Source organism: Phyllosticta citriasiana (genome assembly GCF_038021145.1).
Source record: "Phyllosticta citriasiana strain CBS 120426 chromosome Unknown IWZ02scaffold_3, whole genome shotgun sequence".
NCBI classification, from domain to species: domain Eukaryota; kingdom Fungi; phylum Ascomycota; class Dothideomycetes; order Botryosphaeriales; family Phyllostictaceae; genus Phyllosticta; species Phyllosticta citriasiana.
Window position 1 is genome coordinate 915,243 of NW_027117280.1, and position 19,066 is coordinate 934,308.

Here is a 19,066-nt window from a genome sequence, read left to right on the forward strand (position 1 = left end):
ATGTCCAGCGAAGTAGGTCAGGGAAGCGGATAGGTTGTAAGAAAAGGCGCGAGGCAAAAAAGATTATATGCAGGGGAAACCGGATATGGCGATGTAGGAAAATAGTCTCCGTGTCCACTCCTCGCCGAGATTTCAAGACGCGGGGGATTTGGTGGCGACTCGGACTTCAAGAGAATAGAGAGATGGCGGAGAGGTGAGGAGTTCGTTTGGTGAGGCCTGTCAAGTCTTGACGTTGGCAATCTCTTCTCTCCACCCCCATCCGCCAGCAGCATCCTCTGCCAGCATTGTCATGCCTGCTGCTTGACAAATTTGAATGACTGCATCCCTTACAGCGCGAGCTTCCTCGACTGTTGCGCCATTGTTCAATGCGCCTCTAAGATGTCCTTTGAGTTGAGGATTGACCTGCATTCTGTCAGCGTATCGTCTCCAAGGCGCTGCCCGGTATTATGATCTACGCACATCTTGCGGTATCAATCCCGCAATGCATACAAAGCCCGTCTCTTTCGCATCGAGCACCTTCTCATTCGATAAAATATACCCATACATTAGACGTGCGGTCAGGCCTAGGTCCTCGGTGCCAGAGCGATCCATCTGGCCCATGACGCGTTTTGATATCTTGCCGTAGACCTTTTCGAAAAACTGCTGCCCTCGCTCCCAGACTGACGAAAACGACTGTCCGTAGATCTCGGCACGTCGTCCAGTCGGGGACGAATCAGGACATTCATCGAGCAAATCTTCAGGCGTGGCAGACTTGAGGGCCAAGAGGGCATTGATGACCTGTTCGAAAACGTGAGACCGCAGCATGATGATGTGGATCTGAAAGGCCAGAAATAAATCATACTTTGGGCACCCCCACGACAGCGGCAGATTTGATCAGGCCTTCCCTCAATCGCCGTATAATGTAAAGTTGCTCCTCGAGGCTCAGCTCCGAACAATTGGCGTTTTCTGATTGTGAGGTGCTGTCTTTGCCCAAAGCCGAGATAAGCAGGTTGGGAACTTCATCGGGCCTATTCAAAGCCGAAAGAGTGACACCCGCGACATAGTACCAATGACGTGCGAGATGAGGTTGTGTTCGCAAAGTTTGGACAATGGCGGGAGTGAGAATGCTCTGGAGTTTGATGGACGACATTGTTGTAGTGGTAAGGCTGGCGGGGCGCGCTACGCGATAGACGAGCAACGCGATGGTCCAAGCAGATGTACCGAAAAGGGTCCAGATACCGCCAGGGCTGGAGCCCACCCCCAACAGTCGGTCCTGCACGGAAGCGGAAGTCGGAGACGAACAAAATGTCCATTGAACAATGCTGATGGTATCAAGTAGCGATTCATGTACGGTTTCGGCGTTTCAACTGCTCCTGCGGAATGGCCGTCTTTTCTGCAGGGTCCATCAAACTTCCAGTGGCAATTCCAGCCCATAGGCTTGGCCTTCCAGCATCATCATGGATGTAGCCAGCTCTCATGCTCCACAATTCGGCGCGAAAAGTAGTCCCTGCCCAAGCCAACGCCATGCTCCTATGCAGTGATCCAAACGCCCTTCCTTATGCTTCCATAACCACACATGTACAGCTGAGTATGCTTGCATGAGCTCGCTCGGTCGATGATACGAAATCAGGCGGTCTTGTTGGATTCGAGGGCAGCGATTTGCTTTCGCACTTGGACCCAAAAGTCTTGACCGTTAGCCATGGTATTTGCTGCATTGAGTTACTATTAGACATGTTCAAGAAGAATAGGGCTTGAATGACTTACGCTTGCTGCCCCAAGGGCCTGCAGGACGGGGCGCTACATCACCCTGGGGTTTGTAGAGGAGCTGTTTGCCGTCTGAATGACATATTAGCATGAGGTGATCACCATCGATCCAAAGACTCACCATTGCCCGTGTGCGCCTCTTGATACCCTTGAAAGTAATTCGTTAGCATCAGGACAAAGTACCTTTGCAAGGCTATAGCCGCTAGCCGCTTTCTGGTGGTCCTTCTGGCCGGTGTTGCTTGCAGAACTTTGGGACAGAGTACGCACATTTTCTCAGGGTGTTTTTGGCCTCCTTGGAATTGAAGCCATTCACAGGCGTGTGCTCCTCTTGATATCCTTGGAAAGCTCCGGGTGGAGCACTCGCTCGCTGGCTGCCAGACTGGCCCTGGGGCTGGTTTCTGCCTTTCTGGTTGGCCCAGGCATTACCGGAGAAGCTAGACATGACTTGACGGTCGTTGTCATGCTTGCCGGTGGGAGTATTGTGGCCGCTGCCACCAATAGACCGGTCGCGGGATTGCGCCTGGGACAAGCGCTGCTGGTTGCGCTGGGGCGATTGGCGCCTCCATCTAGAGAGCTTGGTCAGGAACAGGCACGTGGAGAGACGGGACAGTGAAGCTCACCGATCGTTCGAAGCGCTCATCTTTCGAAGAGAGCGGCGATGACCGATGGTCTGGCTGGAGTAGTGACAGTGTTTGGCGGAGAGTGGATTGCGTCGCTCTTTCGCCTCCGACTGCCTCCACTGGGCAAACATGGGCGGTGAGTAAGGTATGCACGGACCCTGCGGCGTCGACTCCCTCCCGTCCCGCTCAACCGCCACTGGACCTGGACAACATCTCGACAGTTTTGGCTAATTCATTTTGCACCTCTGATTCAGCCTATTTGCCTTGCAACTACGCGCGTACCCTGAGTATTCTTGTCATTTAAAACTACGCTCAGACAAACAAATCACTTCGTGTTCCCTGGCGACTCTCCACACCCCGATGCTGCTTGAATGCTTTTATGTCAACGCCATTCATTGTTCCTCCACTTTCTTTGTCCCTTTTCTTCTGTTCAAGCTCCCATGTCGATAGTCGAAGCGTACAAAATGGCTTGCTTCATCAGGTTCCATCCTCCAGTGATCAACGCCTTCAAACGGGGAAAGGCAGGGAAGATGGCAAATCGTTAAGTAAGAGAAGGCATTCGCTAAGGGACTCGACCATCGATTGGAAATATGAGTGTTGTTTGCCTTGAGATTTTGAACCATGACTCATATCTGGCACAAAGAACATGTTGCCGTCCTCGAAGGACGAGAGTGTATGCTCGGTCGCAAAAGTCCTGGCACACACACCAAAAATTTTGAGTGCTAGTTATGATCATTCATAACCTCGGACTACTAGTTGGTAAATGGTAGACGCGCTGCCCTTCGAGCTGCTCTTAGCTAGCGGCAAAGAATCATCCAAGCATCTGTGTGGGATTTCGACGAGGAACATTCATGCCCCAGATCGCAGACATTTCCAACTTTTGCCACCAGGCACCAGTCCATAATTCCGGCTTCTTTCAAGTGCTTCAGTCAAAGACGAAAACTCCCTTGGTGGCTGGTTGCGGTAGGATCCTTCGGCATCCTTTGTGTGGCATCAGATCGATAATTTTACTCCGTACATCCAAAAGACGAAGGACGTGCGGCAGATGGCCGCTGGAACCTTAGCCGATAATCAGCAATATGGATTCAGACAGGACTTATTACGAAATCGAAGAGAGCTCCAATGACGCCCAAAACTGCAGCCCCGATGACCGAGCCATCTACCGGGCTCTTGCGCGACAAATACTTGGGGACCCCCAGAACTTCAAGTACATTCTCAACGAGGTATTGCATCATTACCTCCAAACCTGGTTCAATCAGAAACGTGCACTCCACCAAACGTACCGCCAATATGATAAACCAGTGGCCAATTTCCACTCTTACCTCTCCAAACCTGGTCTATCTAATTCACCACTCATCCTACAACGCGTCCTCACCGTTGCTTTAAACGCTCTCCGAACTGAGATCATAATCAGAGAATCGAGTGGCACCAACCCGATTGGTCATGCCCACGGAAACCACATGCAATGCTGGATTTCTGTGAAAAAAGGACAGAATAAGACAACTTGTTCGAGTCTGATCTTAGAGGACACGGGGGAGGATCTTATCAAGTACATGGCCAATTTCAAAGCTCATAAAGACAGCAAGCAGCTGAACATCAAGGAGGTTAAATGGTGGTGGGACCCTGCCGATCCCTTCAATAAATTTACAAGAGCAAATGAATTCGAATCGGTAGGTACGCGATGACAACGTTATGAATATGCGCTGACTCACAAATCAGCTGGCGGAATTTAATCCAGATTGGCCAAGTCCTACGATTGGACAACCTTTGCCGGGCATGTAAGGAAACTTGGGTTTCCCAGCAGTGTTTTCGAACTTTGTTGTGAGCGTCAAGACGCCAGACCAGATTCAGCCCGCCTTGAATCTTCTGTTCAACATCCTACCCCCCATCCCAGGCCAGAAGATACCAGTCAACGGCAGTAGGTCCTTCATGACTGCTCTAAAAGGTCGCCTGCTTCCCTACGTTGGCATTGACTCAGAATTCAAGCTCGTCAGCGACAGCTTGAGTGACGAAGCCTTGGTATCGAGGAAGAACAATGATGATTAGGAGGCCGATAACATATGCACAGTTCTCAGTATTGCCGTGGATCGACATGCCACTTTTTGCTTCTACATTCTGGACATGCTCGAAAAAGCTCGAAAAGACACAGTCTCAGGGGTAAGTCACCTTTTTGGGCATCAATGTCTTTTGAGCCACACTTACGGTGTCTCTGCTCAAACAGCTTTGGATTCGCGTCATTTTCAACAAGAAGCTCCTGAAGATCCGGTTCAATTTCCAGAGCGACATTTCCACATTAGATAACACAATTGGTACGTTAAATCAAGTGAGTGTAATTTCAAAGACCAACCGCCCGACAAAGCCCATTTGTACCAGTCGACGGAGAGGAAGCCGTACAGACACCCAAAAACAGGTATCTGGGTCAATCCCAAGTTCAAGCTAAGCGATCTTTTCCCAAAAGCAAAAGCGGCCTAAAACTTTGTTTTTCCCGTCAGAAAGGGCTGAGTGTCCATTCCATTCAAATGATCTGATTTACCAGGATAACAGGGCGATGTATTGCCCATGTCGCGATGGAAACTTGGACTTGGAGTCCATACTTGCGCACGTCCGTCGACAGCTCAGACTTCCCGAACACGATGCACACCGTTACTTGATTAACGAGTGCGTCAAACGCGAGTGGTATTCAGAATGAAGAAAATTCAGTCACGCAAAACTTCTGGATTATTTCATGAAAGACGACTGGATTTATCCGATCCTGAATCATCTGAAAGACGCAGGAAATCGGTTCATCTATCAAAACCTTCCGCCTGATTTCAAGGACCTTGACGACAGGTGAGAGCGTCTCAGTGCGAAGAATGCCATCAAAACTCGATTCTATCGAAGCCTTGGTTCATCAATGGAGACTGACTCGGACAAATTGGGTTACAACATTAGGGATGTCGCTGGAATTGAACTCATGTTCCGTTTTCTGACGACGACTGATGACCGCAAGCTGCTCTTTTCGCGTCTGAGAAAATTCAGCGAAAACACGCCGAGGCAAGCTCTTGACCAGGCGCGGCGCATGCCATAGACGCCGTTTGACCGCAGGACCAGAAGTTCATATTACAAAGGAATTCCATTTATCTCAGACTATCCCAGAAGATGGTCTGCAGATTTGAACAACCTGTGGCACGATAGTGACTTGCAAGCCTTTGTTCCTGACATGGGCTCAGTTCCCACCCATATCCGCTGGATAAAGGACAATCTCGACCTAGCTGAGCGCGATAACTCTTTCATGTCATATGAGAAACTCATTAAAACAAGGATTGGACTCGATGAAACGCTATCAGAAGCACAGAAAAAGACCTCAACAAGGACGAGACTTTATGATCCGTGCAGATTCGAACTCGCGGAAGGCATGACGGAGGAGCCGAACATCAGCGACCGGTGCAAGCCCGCAGCTGTCCAAGGCATGGAGTGCCACATGGAGGACATATTTTGGCGGGTCCGTGCCTTGAAAGCTTCAGAATCAGACATTCTCAGAGGCCTGTTACAGGATTGTAAAAACGTGAATGGCTTCAGCGTTTCTCACGGAGTCCGAATGGCGGTTGAAGGCGACAAAATGTTGACAAGAAAGACCGAGTATCCAAACACTGTCGGAGAGTATCCCCCGACTGCGATTCAGCGAGCCCTTGACGATGCGGATACAACGAGTTTGACGACAGATTTGAGCCCGGAAGGTAGGATTCGCAGACTGAGCGAGCTCAAGGACACTCTACACAAAGTCATTTGGAGCAATCGGGTCAAAATCGACAATTGTTTCGACAAGTGGGGCCTGAAGTTCTTTGCCAGGGTGGAAAGTGAGCACACACCAGCGTTCGAAAGGGAGACGATATTACGCAACAGCGAAAAAACAACAAAAGAGCATAAGCAAGCTTGGTTCAATGCGATCAACAAAGAAATTCTCAAGTTCAAAGGTCAGGTCTGGACATCCGATTTCGAGGAAGCTTTCAACGGCCCGGATCCGACAATTTCCTTTGAAGACCCTACGACGACGCCCAGTAGGACAAGGAATGGGGCTGTATATGGAAATGGCGGGTCGGCGGGATCGAAACGCTCTACAGAAGACGCTGGCCTACACCGGCATGATAACCCGGTGTCGACCAAAAGGATCAAGAGGTGAAAATTTTGGCAGTGGAATGGTCCGAGGCTAGGTGATAAAAGTTGTGGCACACACAACAGAAGTTAGCTGAATGTAAGAGCGCAGACTGGGAGCATTCATGCTCATACACGCGAATAAATGATTTATAGGGAGCATTTGAATTCTCTTACACCAGAACACATAGGAGCGTTCACGAATCCATAAGCTATAGGATAGGAGTGTCCATAAGCTCTCACGCGTGGAGAACCCACATCCGTGTTTGTCACGACTGCCACCAAGCCTTGTTCTGCTTACTTGTGGTTGAGATAAATTTCTCTCATATCACGTTCCAAGAGCACTTGCCGGAATTCCTTATTTGCAGCTTTGGCTTTTGTTATACACACTCTAGCGGACTGTCAAAGAACTTGTTTAACCTCTTTGTCCCCTTATCAACTAAGACTAACATGCGATCTGCAATCGTCACTGTTCCTTCTTCGGCTACGAGGTTACTGAGCCCCCCTTTCTGTAACCACCAATCACGTCCGCCTCACCTGGTTTGTTTCAAGTGTGCTATGTCCAACGTGTCGCGCCTATTATGTCGCGCCCAGACCGCCACGCCTTCGACGTAGTAGGAAACGCAGTGACGATGTAGTGGGCAACACAGTGGACCGTAGCAGGCTTTGTACAAGCTCGGATACACATAAACCAATTCGAGAGACAATAGGGAGCATTTGTACTCTTGAACTGACAGTTTATAAGGGGTATTTGAGTTGCCTTTGGAGCTACTGTTAGCAGGCGTCAAAGAACCAGTCCTGTCCCAGTTCGCAGACCTCTCTGGTTATGTGCGCCATGACGTTTGCAATTAGGACTAGATCCATGATTTCGGCTCCTTTCAAGTGCTTTAGTCGAGGACGAATAATCTTCACCTGCGACAAGTGGCCGGATGCGGACCTGTTTCTGGGACTTCTTTGTTTATCGACAATCCCACATTTCCACAATCTCCAGATATGAGAGTTCGTCTTAGTCCCCGTTGCGAAAGGCATATCTCCAAGTCTCTCTTCAACTAACATGAATGACGGCAGAAAGTTATTGGTAATCCACGAATCAGGAGGCGGACAACTTGGGGATGGCAGAGCGTTGTATCGTGCCCTTGCAAGGCAACTCATCGGCAACCCAAATGAATTCACCTACATCCTTGGAGAGGTCCTGCATCACTATCTTCGAATCTGGCTCAATGCCCAACACCCTCTTCACCGTCGTTACCACTCCTTCGATCACGGCGGGTTCTACAAATATCTGTCAGAGCCTGATCGATCGAACTCATCAACTACCCTGAACAACGTCCTCGAAGTTGTGTCCAATGCTCTTCGCACTCATATCCGCTTGAAGGACGGAAGGAAATTGAGTGTAATCGGTCCAGACTTCAGCGACCATGTTCGATGCCAAATTTTGCTCAGGCGCTTCCCGAAACGTTTCGGATTTTCCAGCCAGGTCCCAGAAAATTCTGGGGAAACTCTCATAGATCGACTGATCAAAGAAAAGAAGGGAGCTCAGAGCCTTGGTCTAACAATCAAAGAGATTAGATGGTGGTGGGATCCCAATGAATTCCGGAAACCCGACTGCGCAAACGAATTCGCCTTGGTAGGTGATCGACTTCCCAGGCGTCACGAAGCTAATTATGGACCAGCCAAACGCACTCGATTCAGCTCCTACGGTTGGGAAATCTCTTCAAAAGAACGGGAAAACGTATTACCCAGCCATATTTTCTATCTTTGTCGTGAGTGTCAAGGAAGCAAATCAAATCCGACAGGCGGTGGACCTCCTGGAGAGGTTGCTGCCCCTTGGACCTGGACAACAGATTCCCGTCAACGTCGACATGGCCTCAACAAATGCAAACAAAGCGATTCTACGTCCGTATGTTGGTATTGATGCCGAGTTCAAGCTTGTCAGCAGAGAACGAAAGGAAGAGGAACTCCAGTCCATGAAAGAAGACACGGACGACACGGAAAATCTGTGCACAGTCTTGTCAATTGCGATTGATCGACATGTCACCTTTTGTTTCCATATTTTACACATGCTGGAGAACAGGGACAGCGAGACTGTAGGACAAGTGAGTCACCACAAATGCATCGTGCACCCTTGATCGAGATACTGAAAGCAGCGCCAGCTCACGTACCTCTGGGAGCGGATCATTTTCAACAACGATATCTTGAAGATATGGTTCAATTTCCAGAGCGACATCAACGTTTTAGATGCTACCATTGGTATAGAGTTTTCTCCACATTGGTAATGCGCCAGGATCACGGGCTAATTCTCCACAGCAAATTCGTACCAAGGGACTGGAAGACGACCGTATTTGACACAGCCCTTCAGGGCAACTCCCCAAAGAATTACACCTCAGCCCAAGCTGGCGCATACCCATCTTTCTGGAGTACGACCAGATTCGCTCAAGTTTCCGTCTCAGGACGAAGCCGAACAATGCGCTTTTCACAAGCATTTAAGACCGGGCGAATCTTATCCTCGAGACATTGCATGTCCATGTCGTACAGGAAACTTGGACATAGAGACTGTCATAGCACTCGTTTGCAGACAACTTGGACTGCGTCAAGATGATGAGAACAGCTTCCGAAGACGCCAATGGACAAAGAACAGGCCGGGGTACGGCTACTCAGAGCTACTCGATCATTTCCTAAAACATGACTGGGTCTACCCTCTCCTCACCTACTTCAAGGATATACCGCGGGGTTTCCACGAGTTGGACACCATAGAAGTTGGGCGACAGAGGAGTAACGACAGTTCCTTTTATCGGAGCTTCGGACCATCCATTGAGACTGATTCGGACAAGATGGGTTACAATATTGGCGATGTGGTCGGCATTGCGCTGGTGTTCAGAATTCTCACAACGACTGACGATCGGCGTTTTCTTCTGTCATGCCTGCGGAATGTCAGTTCCAACTATTGCAGATTCGACGAACCAAGAAGCATAGCCCAGACGCCATTCAACAATCGGACCCGCCATGCACAAGACCGAGGAATCCCTCTCGTCGACGAAAATCCGAGGTCATGGTCAACAAATTTGGATCGTATGTGGACGGAGAGTCAACTGAGCCAAGACCCTGTGTTGATCATGGAGGGCAGTGGGATGATCGAACTTGACTCTTCTTACATCACTCGTGAGAAGATTACGGATTTACTCACCACACGCGGCGGCAGCACTCGAGCGATAAGAGATACGCATGTGAAAACGACGCTGTACGATCCGTTGAGATTCGAGCTGCCAAAGACAATGACCAAATACCATGCCTTCGACATGAAATACAACAGGCCTGTGGTCTTCACAATGGACTACTACGTCGACGATCTACTGAGTAGGATCAATGACGCCAAACCACGAAATAAGCTAGCTCCATCCGGGTTGCTCAATCTGCCGAGCGAAGAGGCCTGCCGCATCCTCTCACATGATGTGAAGAGGGCTTTCAAATCGTACAGGCACAAACCAGTGACACACAAAATCATGGCCAGCATAGGGCGAAAGACTCAAGAGCCAATGTTGTTCGCTGACTATGTTGAGAAACACATTCAGTATCTCGAGGAGGAACCCCCACGCAAACTCGAGATCATTAGTGGTGACGTGGACTCAACAACGACCTTAGACTACGACGGGCTTGAGCAAGAGCTACGTCGTTTCCGGAACGAGCTCGAGGACATTGAAGATGCCTACCTTGTCAAGCCTGACGACCCTTTCGAAGAGCTGGGCCAGGATCATGTGAATCTTTTGGCAGACGACCAAAACCGCTATGAACGCACGGCCGCTTTCAACAACAGGACGCCGGTGGCACAGCTAAAACAGGCTTTCCTTGACCGCATCGAGGCACGGAGAAAGAAAAACAATGAGGTGCAGGAGTGGGAAAGTTCTCCTCCCTCGCTTTGGGAAGAGCTTCCAGACGACATCCACAGGTCGGACGGGAAAGCAGGAACGTCGAGAGCATCTCATTCGCTTGGTCATCCAAATGTCGTTACGCGCAGCATGGCTCGCCTTGCAAGAAAGCGGCCTGCATCGACTGAGAAGCCATACATTGCCAAAAAGAGAAGGAACGAATGAGCTTGCTCTTGAGAAGAAGACTCACCCAGACATCAGACTGGGCTCCTGGTCTTCCCTGAGTGACTTTCCAGGCGGCTTCTCGTTCAAGTCCAATACTCGCGAGGCAGTGCAGAATTGTAGGGAGCATCGTCGTCATGATATCTTCTTCTCCTTTCCTATTTTATTCCAGGCGCAACGCTATTATTCCATGACGGTTTAATGTAACGGACTAATATGTATACTCAATCTCTATCCAATGAGCCTTGAATGCTCTCTCTTACTTTCCCTTGCGGGCGCTTGAATGCTCTTTACCAATTGCCGGACCAGGGTTTAAATGCTCCCTACTATCTCGCACACCATTTTTCTTGTGTGGCATGATTTTTGGCGCCAAGCCTCGCTGCATCAGCTTCTTACAGGAGGACTCGAGATTTGAGTGATATGTGCACTGGAGGAACCGGCGTGAAAGCGCATTGCCAACGTACAATGCCACCACCAGCCCGCATTTTGTTCAAAAAAAGATCGCCTCACGCGGCTGGCAAGAACAGAAGAACCGCAATCCGATCTCCAACCTCGACATGAAATGCAAGATGAAGTATATTTTCAAATGACATCAACAACCAACAATCTCCTAAGCGATGCACAATTCCCAGCTGCCCCCAAACGTAAATGGTAGAAGTGAATACAGTCCAAACACTACTTGTTCAACTCAAAAACTGTCTCTTTTCCACAAGGACCACTCTTGCAGCAATCCTATCCGACAAATGTGCCTCTCCTTTTACCTTTGCCGCCAACTTCCTCACTCGAGCCACTAGCGCCACTCTCGTCCGACTCGTTACCCAAAAAGCGCTGTACGGCGTCGTCTTCGTTTGTCCTCTCCTCCTGCACTTCCTCCTGGGCATCCCACTCGTCGCCCTGTGTGACGGAAGCTTCATCATCTTCAGCCTCATCATCACGACCCTCTTCGTAGCCGTGCTGAAACTGGCCATTGCGAGACGAAAAGTTGCCATTGTCGTAGATGAAGGGGGCTTCGCCGTCCGTGTCGGGCTCGCCCTCTGTGTCCGAGTCGTCGATGAAGACGCGCGACTGGCGGAAGATTTCGCGCGCGACTGATTGCCGGCGGTCGTTGAGGCTGTCATCGTGCGGGCGGTGTGAGGAGCCGTTGCCCTGTGGATGTTGGTAGATTTCGTCTTCGACATATTCCCGCGGCGGGCGCAGCTCAAACATGCTGCCGGCTCGCTCGCCGGCGTGGGGCCCGCGTAGGTGAGCGTTACGCTGCAGAGAGGCGGTGCGTGGGGATGGAGGAGAGTTGAACCGGGATGACCACCATCCACTGATTCGCTTTGATAGCGAGGGAGAAGCGCGGCCTGATTCTGGTACGTCGTTAGGACCGTCGGGGTTGGACTGAGGGGATAGCGTGCCGTCAAGGCCACCTGGCTGGCGGAACCGGCGTTGGGAATGGGGCGAGCTGTTGTCAGAAGAGCCCGATGATGAGGCTGCGACCGAAAAGGCCTTTGAAGTTTGTGAAATGACCCCGTTGTTTTCTTGGGCTTCCTTGAGCAATCCTTTCAAGTCTTCCTCAGACAAAATATTTGGCAAACCACCTTCCTTTGTTTTCTGCGGTCTCGTTGCCTTTCTTCCCTCTTCTATCGACCTCTCTATTGTCATCCTGTTCGCAATGAACTTGAGCTTTGGGAAGGTTGACTGCTGGCCAACGTGTATCATTCTTGCCAAACGTTGCGGGGTTGGGTCCGACAGAATGTAGTAAAAGTCCGAGGGAATGGACTTGGGCCATATCGTGATTGTACCACTGAAGCGCTGGAGCCAAATTTCGCTCCAATCCTGACCAAGAGGCCGGGGCAGAAGCTCAAGGTGCCGCAACACTTTGAGCCACTTTGTCAAATCAAGTTTTAGATACTGCTCAGTGGCCGATCCTAAAAATCCTCCGCGCCAACCGCGTCCGCGTCGATGTGTCACAGGCCGCCCGACAGTACCACGGGACGAGAAGAAGAAAAGGTTTACATGCGGGTTGACCTGGCTAACAATGGAGAACCGCACATTGAAGTGCAAGTTCAAAGCTTTCAGCGGCACATCTGTGCGAAGACTTCCGTCCTTCCACTTGTGTCCAAACGAATACGGTTCGAGGGTGCCGTCTTTCTTTTTCTTCATCAGAACGACAGGGTTCAATATTCCTGGCACCGCAGCAGAGGCAAGCGTAGCCGACCAGATGACACAGTCGGGAGCAGTAATATAGTTGGCGAGAATTGTGGGGGAATGGGGATCCGAGGGAACACAGGACACGTTGAGAATCCGGCCGGTCCGCTGGTATGCCTCGCGAAATGTCAGGCTGCCTCGGGTAAACCACATGCAACGTCTAGCCCAATCGACGCTGTCAAAACGAGCACCAGTCTTGTACCATCGCTTGGCCCAAGTGACCATGTCATCATGACAAGCATTGATTCGATGGGCCAGGGCCGGAACGAGAAGTTTCTTGAGCTCCTCGTCGGTGCGAGTGCAGAGTAGTCCCGCGACTAAAGCGCCACCAGAAGTTCCGGTAATGACTTGGGGAAGTAGGTTGGCGTCCAAGAGAGCCTTGGCAACGCCAAAGTGGTAGTAGGCAAAAGTAGCGCCTCCAGAGAGACACAGTGCGGTCCGGCCAAAGTTGGCTTGCAGATGCTTGAAAAGCGTTCGCTTCTCCTCGACATTGAGTGCATCACTACCCTGGAGAAGGGATATGGACTGTGCGACCTCGTCAATGTAGGATTGCAGGAGGTTTTTGGTCCCATAGTAGCTCTCGCTGTACAAGTGAGGATTTTCAAAGCCAACGAAGTTGCTCTTGACGCAAGCTTCCAACAGGCCGCGGAGTTGATGCACAGCACGGTCTCCGGGTTCGGAGTCTCCGTTGAGAGCCCTCTCCTCCTGCTCGGCCTGGGCACGTAGCTTTGACAGTTGGTCTCTGACGCGTTTGATTGTCTTGGCATCGTAGTATGCGTAAGAATCCTTCTTTTTCCACTCATCATTGCCAAGGTGCTTGTCCAGCTCTTTTGCGGCAGCAACCCAGTCCTCGTATGTTTTTGTCCTGCTCAGGTTCCGACGCAGCTTTTCGCGTTTGCCCCTCCATGTTATCCAATGCTCGTAGAGGTAAATGTAGAATCGAGTTAAGAGGTAGGAAATGCCGAGGCCAATGAGCCAGCCAAAGACGATGAACAAGAAGGGCCACTTGAGGAGGCTGTAAGACAGGCCCTCTCGTGTCTCGTCCTTGCCACGTCTCGGCGTGCGTTTCTTCCTCTTCCGAATGCGTTGGTGGACAGGGCGCCAGTCGTTGAGGGCGGTGATGAAGTGGGACTTTTTGGGGGGCTGCTGCTCGAGCAAGTTGTCGCTGGACGGAGAAGGCTCGGGGGCGTGCAGGGCGCGCTCGAAGTTGGCGACGCCGTCTTCGTCAACAAAATCGTCGTCCCAGTCCGGGAGCTGTGTAAGGTCGTATGCGGCAGGGGAGTGGGGCGTGGGCCCGTCGGTGGATTTCTTGATGTCTGCCATGGTCGCACCAAGGCTTCACATAATGGCGAGGATCGGTTCGACGGCAGAGGCGGAGGCGGAGGCAGAGGCGGAGGCAGGGGTGGAGAGGAGGCGACCAAGGCAGAGATGAGTTTAAGAGCAGACGGGAGTTCAAGTTCCTTTGGGCATGTTCCAGTTGTGTTTCCCAGGGAGGAGTGACGTCGAGCCGGCCCCCCAACACTCATCGCCCGGGCCGTTCCAGGCATGTGCTCGTGCTCGTTCGGCTCCGCCCGCCACTGCCGCCGGCACATTTCGAATGTTTTGCAACTCCAATCAATCATCAACCCACATCGGACACTATCCTCGCCTACCATGTCCTCGTGAGCGCATATTCGCCTAATCATGCTCCGCTCATCCTTCTGCCGCGCTCGTCCGCCAGCTCTCGCAGGGCCGGTCAGCGGACCATGGCAGCGCCGCCACCTTCTCACTATTGGCATCGAGACATCATGCGACGACACTTCTGTGGCGGTGCTGGAGACCAGAGACCAAAGCAGGCGTTTGTGGCCAAAAGACGAGAGCGACGCTGTTCTCCACTTTCATGACAAGGTCACAGCAAACAACACCTCATTCAAAGGTATCCATCCTCTAGCTGCACTAGAGTCGCATCACGAGAACATCGCCCCACTTCTTCAAAAAGCCATTCGTCATCTACCGAAAGTTGAGCAAGACAAAGCATCCAATGACCTGAATGTCGTTGCCGTGCCTTCGGAAGATGCTAGCGGAGTAGATTTTCGAATGAAGCCCGACTTTATTGCCGTCACCCGCGGCCCCGGGATGATGTCGAACCTGTCCACGGGGCTGCAAACCGCCAAAGGTCTCGCAACCGCATGGGCAATTCCTCTCGTCGGTGTACACCACATGCATGCGCATGCATTAACGCCACGTCTAGCCTCTGCGCTTACGCACAAGTCAGATGCTGATGGTAGCGGGCCGACCGGCCAAAATGCTCCGGCAGTAGAACCTCAATTCCCCTTTCTTTCGCTACTCGTGTCTGGAGGACACACTTTGATAATTAAATCCGACTCACTCGAAACACATCATGTCCTGGGCTCCACCACTGACCGTGCTATTGGGCAATGCCTTGACAGGGCTGGACGTCTCATTGTACCTCAAAATCTCGTCGACGACTGGGGTGATGCCATGTATGCCCGGCTTCTCGAATGTTTTGCTTTTCCGAATGGTCCTGAAGATTACGACTACAGCCCCCCAAAGAACAGGGGCGAAGAGATTGGGAAGCGAGTCACCAGCTGGGGCTGGGGCTTCCAGGCACCCATGGGCGCATCTCCCGCAGGGCTGAAAGCGTTCTCGATGGACATGAGCTTTGCTGGCACGCTCACCTCTGTGGAGAATTTCATTAGATTTGGGTTGAATAAGGACACTGGCAGACTGAGCAAGATGCCGCGAGCTGCAGGCGATGTCAGTGAAGATGAACGCAGATGTATGGCTCGAGAGATCATGAGAATCACGTTTGAGCATCTCGCCAGCCGAGTCGTCCTCGCACTACAGGACATTGCAAAGACAAATCCGGAGCTTGCTCAATCATTGCCAGTCGTGGTGAGCGGAGGCGTGGCGTCCAACATGTACATGAGACGAGTGTGAGTACCCCCATGTCGTTTGCGTTTGCGTCACTTGAGCTAATAAAAAAGTCTCTCGGAATTCCTCGCCAACAAAGGCTATCCTGACATCAAGCTTCTGTACCCTCCCTTGGATTTGTGTACAGATAATGCGGCCATGATTGCGTGGGCGGGCATTGAAATGTTCCGCGCTGGTCATCAGACGCCGCTCACCTGTCTACCAATCCGCAAATGGAGTCTTGAGGACTTGATAACTCCTCCAACCAACAGTGATATCCAAGGAGCATAACAAGGGGCAAGATGTCGCCATTAGGCACATGCTGATCAAGCCTTGGGAGATGATCTACAAAAGAGGCCAACAGCTTCGCATGCGGGCTGGCCTTCGATTCATCCTGAGGGTAGTAGCGGCATTCAATGTTTTTCCCAAAATGTAAGTCAATGTCGCCCCGGTCTTCATTCGAAGGTCTCTGAGCAAATCGTAGCAGCGGTATTGTACAAATTGCTTCGCTTTGGCAATTATCTACGACTTGAGATCAAAAAGTAATCGACTACACTAAGAACGAAAAACTCCTCCGCGTATGACCTTCTTCCCGAGTGACGCCGTGGACTCCATTAGAATTCCAAATGAGAAAACCATGTATTTCCGTTCGGACGGCTGGGAACGACTACAAGACGTTCTATCTCAACGAAAGTAGGATATGGGTGATCCAGACTCCTAGTCTCTTGTTGTACAAGCTCCATGGAGGACTTGCAACGCGTGCAATCCCACCTGACTCCACCATCAACGACCTTGATCCTCGCGTTGTATGGTGGGCGTCCAAAAAAGTCCACATGGTAGGGATTATCTTGCCGGTATTTACTGACCAATGCCTCGATGAGATCTGTGAGGCGCGTATGGGGACAGGTCCGGCGGTCTTTTTCTAACAGCAATGCCTCCCATTCGTCCATTGTCCTTGCCAGTTTACCATCGTCTCTAAGCGCCAATCTACTGTGGAACGTGATTTGGTACAAGGGAGGGGACGAACCCGTTGCTCCGGGTGCTTTCAGCTGCGACCATGGTACGTATTTTGTCGATTTTGGTGAATGATCAAAGTGGTCGTGGTGTTCGCATTCATTTCTCATGATCTGTTGCCCGCATCTGAGGTTGATATCCCTCCACTGCAGACTGACGTGCTCGCAGACCTCGAACCGACCGCTTCTTCCTTTACACTCGCGAACTTCAGGTATCATGTGGAGTTCTGATTTTGTGAAGTGGTGTTCCGGATGCGTTTCTTTGCAGCCGGCACAGGCAACGGCATCTCGAAAGACCTTTCCCGCTTTTTCCAGCTCAACAGCATGGTGGTATGCGTCTCGCAGTATACGTCTCGTATAGAACCAAATTTCCCTCTCCTTGAGCGGTCCATCGTTGGCAATGAGACGGCTGTTTCGTCTGACAACGCTTGCTGACCCCAAGAAGCTGCGCCTGTCGACTGACGGCAGTCTGTTTCCCACATTCATCATCATCTGGGGCGGCAGCCCGCCCAAACGCGAGCGCGCGTTATGCTGCGTCTGTGCCCTGTAGTCCATGATGGAATCAGGGCGCTTTTCCGGCAGACCGTCGCGGCCAACGCGCCATCGAAACAGCTCGGCCGTATCTCGCCAAAGCTTCCGCGATTGGACAGCACCGGGATGCAGGTGCCTGTCGAAAGGTTCGTCCGACATTTTGATGAGAGTGAATCGTCCGGAGCGCGGCAGAAAACAGAATTCTGGGGTAAAAGACCGTGGAAGATGGGTGGAAGATGGGGCGAGATGGAATGCACTGCTAAGTATTAACACCTCCATTAAAGAATTTCCAGTTGCATCACTGACAATGCAGCTTCCTACAGTCATTCTTTGTCAAGACGCAGTCCGTCGTCTTGGATCCTGTCATTACTTGATTCGACAGTAAGGTCTCCCGTCGCCCAACGCCACAAATGCTGTCACAAAGACGAAGACATCAGAAAATGTACTTAGGGGAACTTTGGTTCCAGAAGTCATGGAGCATATGGACACCTCTGCGAGATGAAGCTTGAGAGCTCCCGAACATTCAGCCCAAAGGAAACTTGATGACTGACCTGGAATGTCGATCGAAGCATACAAACGTTCCCTTTATCCTCCACCACTGCTTGTTTATGCCACGACATTTTCTGCCGAGTCTCTGATAGTACCTTTCATCCATGCAACATAGCTCAAGTTGATCAAGAAAAAGACGACACCTTGCAAAAATCCAACTGAGGAGTAACACTACCTCTGGAAACCTGCGCACCAAGCACCATAATCTCCAGACGTGCATTTTGACATTCTCAGCGCAAGACTCACGACTCGTACGTCGAGCCAATCAGAATTACCCAAGTCTCTCCCGTATCACTAATTGTGTTGTTGAGATGAGCAGATCACCCAGGACAACAAAGACCACACCTACGGCCTTTCACCAATGCGCGACTGACCCTCAGACATGAAGTCGATAAAGAAACTACCAGTCGACAAAGCTCAACGCTGAAAAATAGACCGTTTGCGTCGCTTCACTGATAACAAAGAACAACCGCATCTCTATCTCCATCACCTACACGTGGGAAAAGGCTCCCGTCAAGATGAAGACGAATCAAAGATTGGACAAACTCAACCATCAAAATAACTCTACCTAAATGAGATTACCGACGCACTGCATCGCGAAATCAATCAACTCTGATTGACTGGTCGCGCGTCTAGGCTTGAAAGGCGGGTCGACACGAGCCGAGGCAAATCGAAGAAGCCACCTCACGTTTCGACGTTTTCCAACCGGGTTGCCGTGACCCCTAGGACCCTGTTGTCTTGGACTGCATGTACAGTATTGCTCCAGTCGGCAGCACTGCTTTTCATCTCCTCTTCGACGTGCGATCGTCTTCATTCACCTTCGTCGTTCTCCCAAGACTCCCTCCTTCACAGCCCTACGCCCAAGCAGTAAAAAACGCCGCCGCTCCAGGGATGGGGATGCCTCAGTGATAAGTCCCAAAGCCGTTGCTGCTCAGCCTCCCATCTGCGGGCGGCGTGAAATCAAGCTTTTCGCAACTATCAGCCTCGCCAGGGAACACCTGGTCTCTTCCCTCGTCTTCGACGTTTCAAAACAATCCCATTTCACCTCAAAACGTCGATGAAGTGCGTGCTTGGACGCTAAGTTTTGTCAGTTTCAGTAGTTTGCCTCTCCGTCGGCGGCCGAGTTGGAAGGAAGCGTTTGGTTTGGTCTGAGGCGTGACGGTCACGAATATTCATCCTGCTGCCATCTGCGCCGCCACAGCCTTCTGCAGCTACCCGCCGGACCGTCCTTCCCTGCCCTGCCCATCAGCACAACGCATCAACCAACCAATCAAGCATAGCGCAGCTA

At 51.1% G+C, this 19,066-nt stretch overlaps 9 protein-coding genes across 9 annotated transcripts; 5 read left to right on the forward strand and 4 right to left on the reverse strand.

Annotated features, from left to right (window-relative positions):
• Positions 1 to 110: 110 nt before the first annotated feature.
• Positions 111 to 1,361, reverse strand: IWZ02DRAFT_178579 (AhpD-like protein). Its single transcript, XM_066762260.1, has 3 exons — positions 842 to 1,361; positions 460 to 777; positions 111 to 402 (listed from the first exon to the last, which is right to left on the reverse strand). Exons 1-3 carry the CDS (start codon positions 1,127 to 1,129, stop codon positions 220 to 222), a joined length of 789 nt encoding a protein of 262 aa, XP_066625167.1. The 5' UTR covers positions 1,130 to 1,361; the 3' UTR covers positions 111 to 219.
• On the reverse strand, positions 1,227 to 2,472 carry IWZ02DRAFT_178496 (uncharacterized protein). The gene is made up of 6 exons (XM_066762259.1): positions 2,364 to 2,472; positions 2,011 to 2,309; positions 1,865 to 1,891; positions 1,744 to 1,815; positions 1,597 to 1,688; positions 1,227 to 1,339 (listed from the first exon to the last, which is right to left on the reverse strand). Exons 1-5 carry the CDS (start codon positions 2,381 to 2,383, stop codon positions 1,606 to 1,608), a joined length of 501 nt encoding a protein of 166 aa, XP_066625168.1. The 5' UTR covers positions 2,384 to 2,472; the 3' UTR covers positions 1,227 to 1,339; positions 1,597 to 1,605.
• A 93-nt stretch (positions 2,473 to 2,565) lies between these two features.
• Positions 2,566 to 3,390, forward strand: IWZ02DRAFT_444190 (uncharacterized protein). Its single transcript, XM_066767089.1, has one exon. It carries the CDS (start codon positions 2,743 to 2,745, stop codon positions 2,971 to 2,973), a length of 231 nt encoding a protein of 76 aa, XP_066625169.1. The 5' UTR covers positions 2,566 to 2,742; the 3' UTR covers positions 2,974 to 3,390.
• Positions 3,391 to 3,442: 52 nt separating this feature from the next.
• On the forward strand, positions 3,443 to 4,835 carry IWZ02DRAFT_430714 (uncharacterized protein; the record flags this gene model as incomplete). Its single annotated transcript, XM_066766097.1, has 6 exons — positions 3,443 to 4,033; positions 4,083 to 4,141; positions 4,190 to 4,382; positions 4,410 to 4,520; positions 4,585 to 4,672; positions 4,774 to 4,835. 6 exons carry the CDS (start codon positions 3,443 to 3,445, stop codon positions 4,833 to 4,835), a joined length of 1,104 nt encoding a protein of 367 aa, XP_066625170.1.
• A 291-nt stretch (positions 4,836 to 5,126) lies between these two features.
• On the forward strand, positions 5,127 to 6,679 carry IWZ02DRAFT_444193 (uncharacterized protein). The gene is made up of 3 exons (XM_066767090.1): positions 5,127 to 5,192; positions 5,295 to 5,396; positions 5,454 to 6,679. Exons 2-3 carry the CDS (start codon positions 5,317 to 5,319, stop codon positions 6,520 to 6,522), a joined length of 1,149 nt encoding a protein of 382 aa, XP_066625171.1. The 5' UTR covers positions 5,127 to 5,192; positions 5,295 to 5,316; the 3' UTR covers positions 6,523 to 6,679.
• An 869-nt stretch (positions 6,680 to 7,548) lies between these two features.
• Positions 7,549 to 10,582, forward strand: IWZ02DRAFT_430716 (uncharacterized protein; the record flags this gene model as incomplete). The annotated part of the gene is made up of 4 exons (XM_066766098.1): positions 7,549 to 8,121; positions 8,168 to 8,590; positions 8,642 to 8,744; positions 8,802 to 10,582. 4 exons carry the CDS (start codon positions 7,549 to 7,551, stop codon positions 10,580 to 10,582), a joined length of 2,880 nt encoding a protein of 959 aa, XP_066625172.1.
• Positions 10,583 to 11,311: 729 nt separating this feature from the next.
• IWZ02DRAFT_373101 (acyl transferase/acyl hydrolase/lysophospholipase) lies at positions 11,312 to 14,095 on the reverse strand (the record flags this gene model as incomplete). Its single annotated transcript, XM_066764680.1, has 1 exon — positions 11,312 to 14,095. One exon carries the CDS (start codon positions 14,093 to 14,095, stop codon positions 11,312 to 11,314), a length of 2,784 nt encoding a protein of 927 aa, XP_066625173.1.
• Positions 14,096 to 14,353: 258 nt separating this feature from the next.
• On the forward strand, positions 14,354 to 16,170 carry IWZ02DRAFT_178782 (glycoprotease family protein). The gene is made up of 3 exons (XM_066762264.1): positions 14,354 to 15,708; positions 15,760 to 16,117; position 16,170. The coding sequence occupies exons 1-2, from the start codon at positions 14,456 to 14,458 to the stop codon at positions 15,974 to 15,976; spliced, it is 1,470 nt and encodes a 489-aa protein (XP_066625174.1). The 5' UTR covers positions 14,354 to 14,455; the 3' UTR covers positions 15,977 to 16,117; position 16,170.
• A 129-nt stretch (positions 16,171 to 16,299) lies between these two features.
• Positions 16,300 to 17,388, reverse strand: IWZ02DRAFT_430719 (uncharacterized protein; the record flags this gene model as incomplete). Its single annotated transcript, XM_066766099.1, has 1 exon — positions 16,300 to 17,388. The coding sequence occupies one exon, from the start codon at positions 17,386 to 17,388 to the stop codon at positions 16,300 to 16,302; it is 1,089 nt and encodes a 362-aa protein (XP_066625175.1).
• Between the last annotated feature and the right edge of the window lie 1,678 nt (positions 17,389 to 19,066).